At 42.9% G+C, this 1,671-nt stretch overlaps 1 protein-coding gene across 1 annotated transcript; it reads left to right on the forward strand.

Moving 5' to 3' along the window:
• Window positions 1-111: 111 nt before the first annotated feature.
• On the forward strand, window positions 112-1,062 carry SARC_15582 (hypothetical protein; the record flags this gene model as incomplete). The annotated part of the gene is made up of 2 exons (XM_014290301.1): window positions 112-198; window positions 880-1,062. The coding sequence occupies 2 exons, from the start codon at window positions 112-114 to the stop codon at window positions 1,060-1,062; spliced, it is 270 nt and encodes an 89-aa protein (XP_014145776.1).
• Between the last annotated feature and the right edge of the window lie 609 nt (window positions 1,063-1,671).

Raw genomic sequence — 1,671 nt, forward strand, 5'->3', positions numbered from 1 at the left:
TTATTGTACTCAATTGCCTTTTTGTGCATATAGGGCACTCTGAGGTCTAACCTGGACCCCTTTGACACGTACGACGAGGCTGCACTGTGGAAGACTGTAGAAAATTGCCACATGCGTGATTATGTTGAGTCACAGGCACTCAAGCTGGACTCGCCCGTTTACGAAGATGGCTCAAATCTCTCAGTCGGGCAGCGCCAGGTGTGATAATCTGTTCTATATAGACATTTAAATATGGATTTTATCAGTGAGGTCTATTTGCACAAGTGCGTGTTAGTGATTGGGACATCGTTTGCCTAGTACTGTCGAGCGTTGTAACTATGCTAAACAAAAAACGCAGCTCTACTCGTACACGTATGTTTGTATTTCACTGTCACGTGTATGTCCTGGCACGCCCATTTTCTTACTCAACCACAGTTAGTTAGTGTGCTTTGCTTGACACAACCGACTTTCTGCTGCGCTATATGTCCTGGTATGCTTCTTATCCAGATATTCATATATATATCATCCTGGCACGTTCGATTGTCATTCCCTCACCTCAAACACAGCCGGCGTGCTTTGTCCGTGCGCTTCTGCGCAGAACTAAGATTCTGTTGCACACATACATATAGTTAATAACCATCAAGACACTCATTGCTAACACACTCATTAACACACTCATTTGTGCTCCATAATTCTGCGAAGAAATTCATGCATAAGATCAGTATGATTTGTCTTTTCATCACTTAAACACAGTTGATGTGTACTTGGGTCATGCGCTTCTGCGCAAAACAGATATTCTGCTGCACATTCGTTCTTATATACGTATTCTCTAGATACGCGTACTTACATGATATATTGCATACGCGTGCTTACATTATATATTCCATCATTTAAATACAGTTGGTGTGCTTAGGCCGTGCGCTTCTGCGCAAAACTAAGATATTGCTGCTGGACGAGGCGACAGCTGCGTGTGATCTGGAGACCGACGAGCTTATCCAGGCCACCATCCGCAAGGAGTTCAAGGATTGTACTATCATCACCATAGCACATCGTCTCAAAACAATTATGGACAGCGATAAGTAAGTGCGGAAGTCTCACTATACCTGGTTGTATAAGGGATAGGTTAGTTGAAATATACATATGACGCTAGAGGATAAATAGGCTTGTGTCGTTGTTTGGTAATAGGTATGCGCCGTCATTGGGAAGTCATCAGCAATGGCCAGTGGCACTGTGTATTATATAAGTGACATTGTAAGCGATAGGAGTGTGTCTCACCTTTCCAGTATCTTGTAGTTAGTTGAAGGCTAGATGGTTTGCTGTACAATGTATTCGCTGTACTTTGACGGCATCTAGCCATGTTCACATCAGGTCATTGGCATTTCGCAAATAACATGTTTGTTCCAAAATTTGGCACTTTCTAGTTTTGTATATTGATAGAATAGAGAGTTTGTGTAGACCAGCAGCATCATAGACGATAAAATGTTTCCAGTTCAATTAGCAATATGTAGTCATCAGCAGCGATGCTGTTAACGGATACTATAGCCTGGAAGGGTCGCGAGTGGCAAAACTAATCTGTGCGGTGGACACCGATTTGCGATCGAGTGCGTCCGTTGGGGCGTGGCCCGAAATGATGTGCGGCTCGCTTGCTTTTATATATACATGTATATATCTATTCAAACACACACACACATA

Source organism: Sphaeroforma arctica, assembly GCF_001186125.1.
Source record: "Sphaeroforma arctica JP610 unplaced genomic scaffold supercont1.6367, whole genome shotgun sequence".
Classification (NCBI taxonomy): domain Eukaryota; class Ichthyosporea; order Ichthyophonida; genus Sphaeroforma; species Sphaeroforma arctica.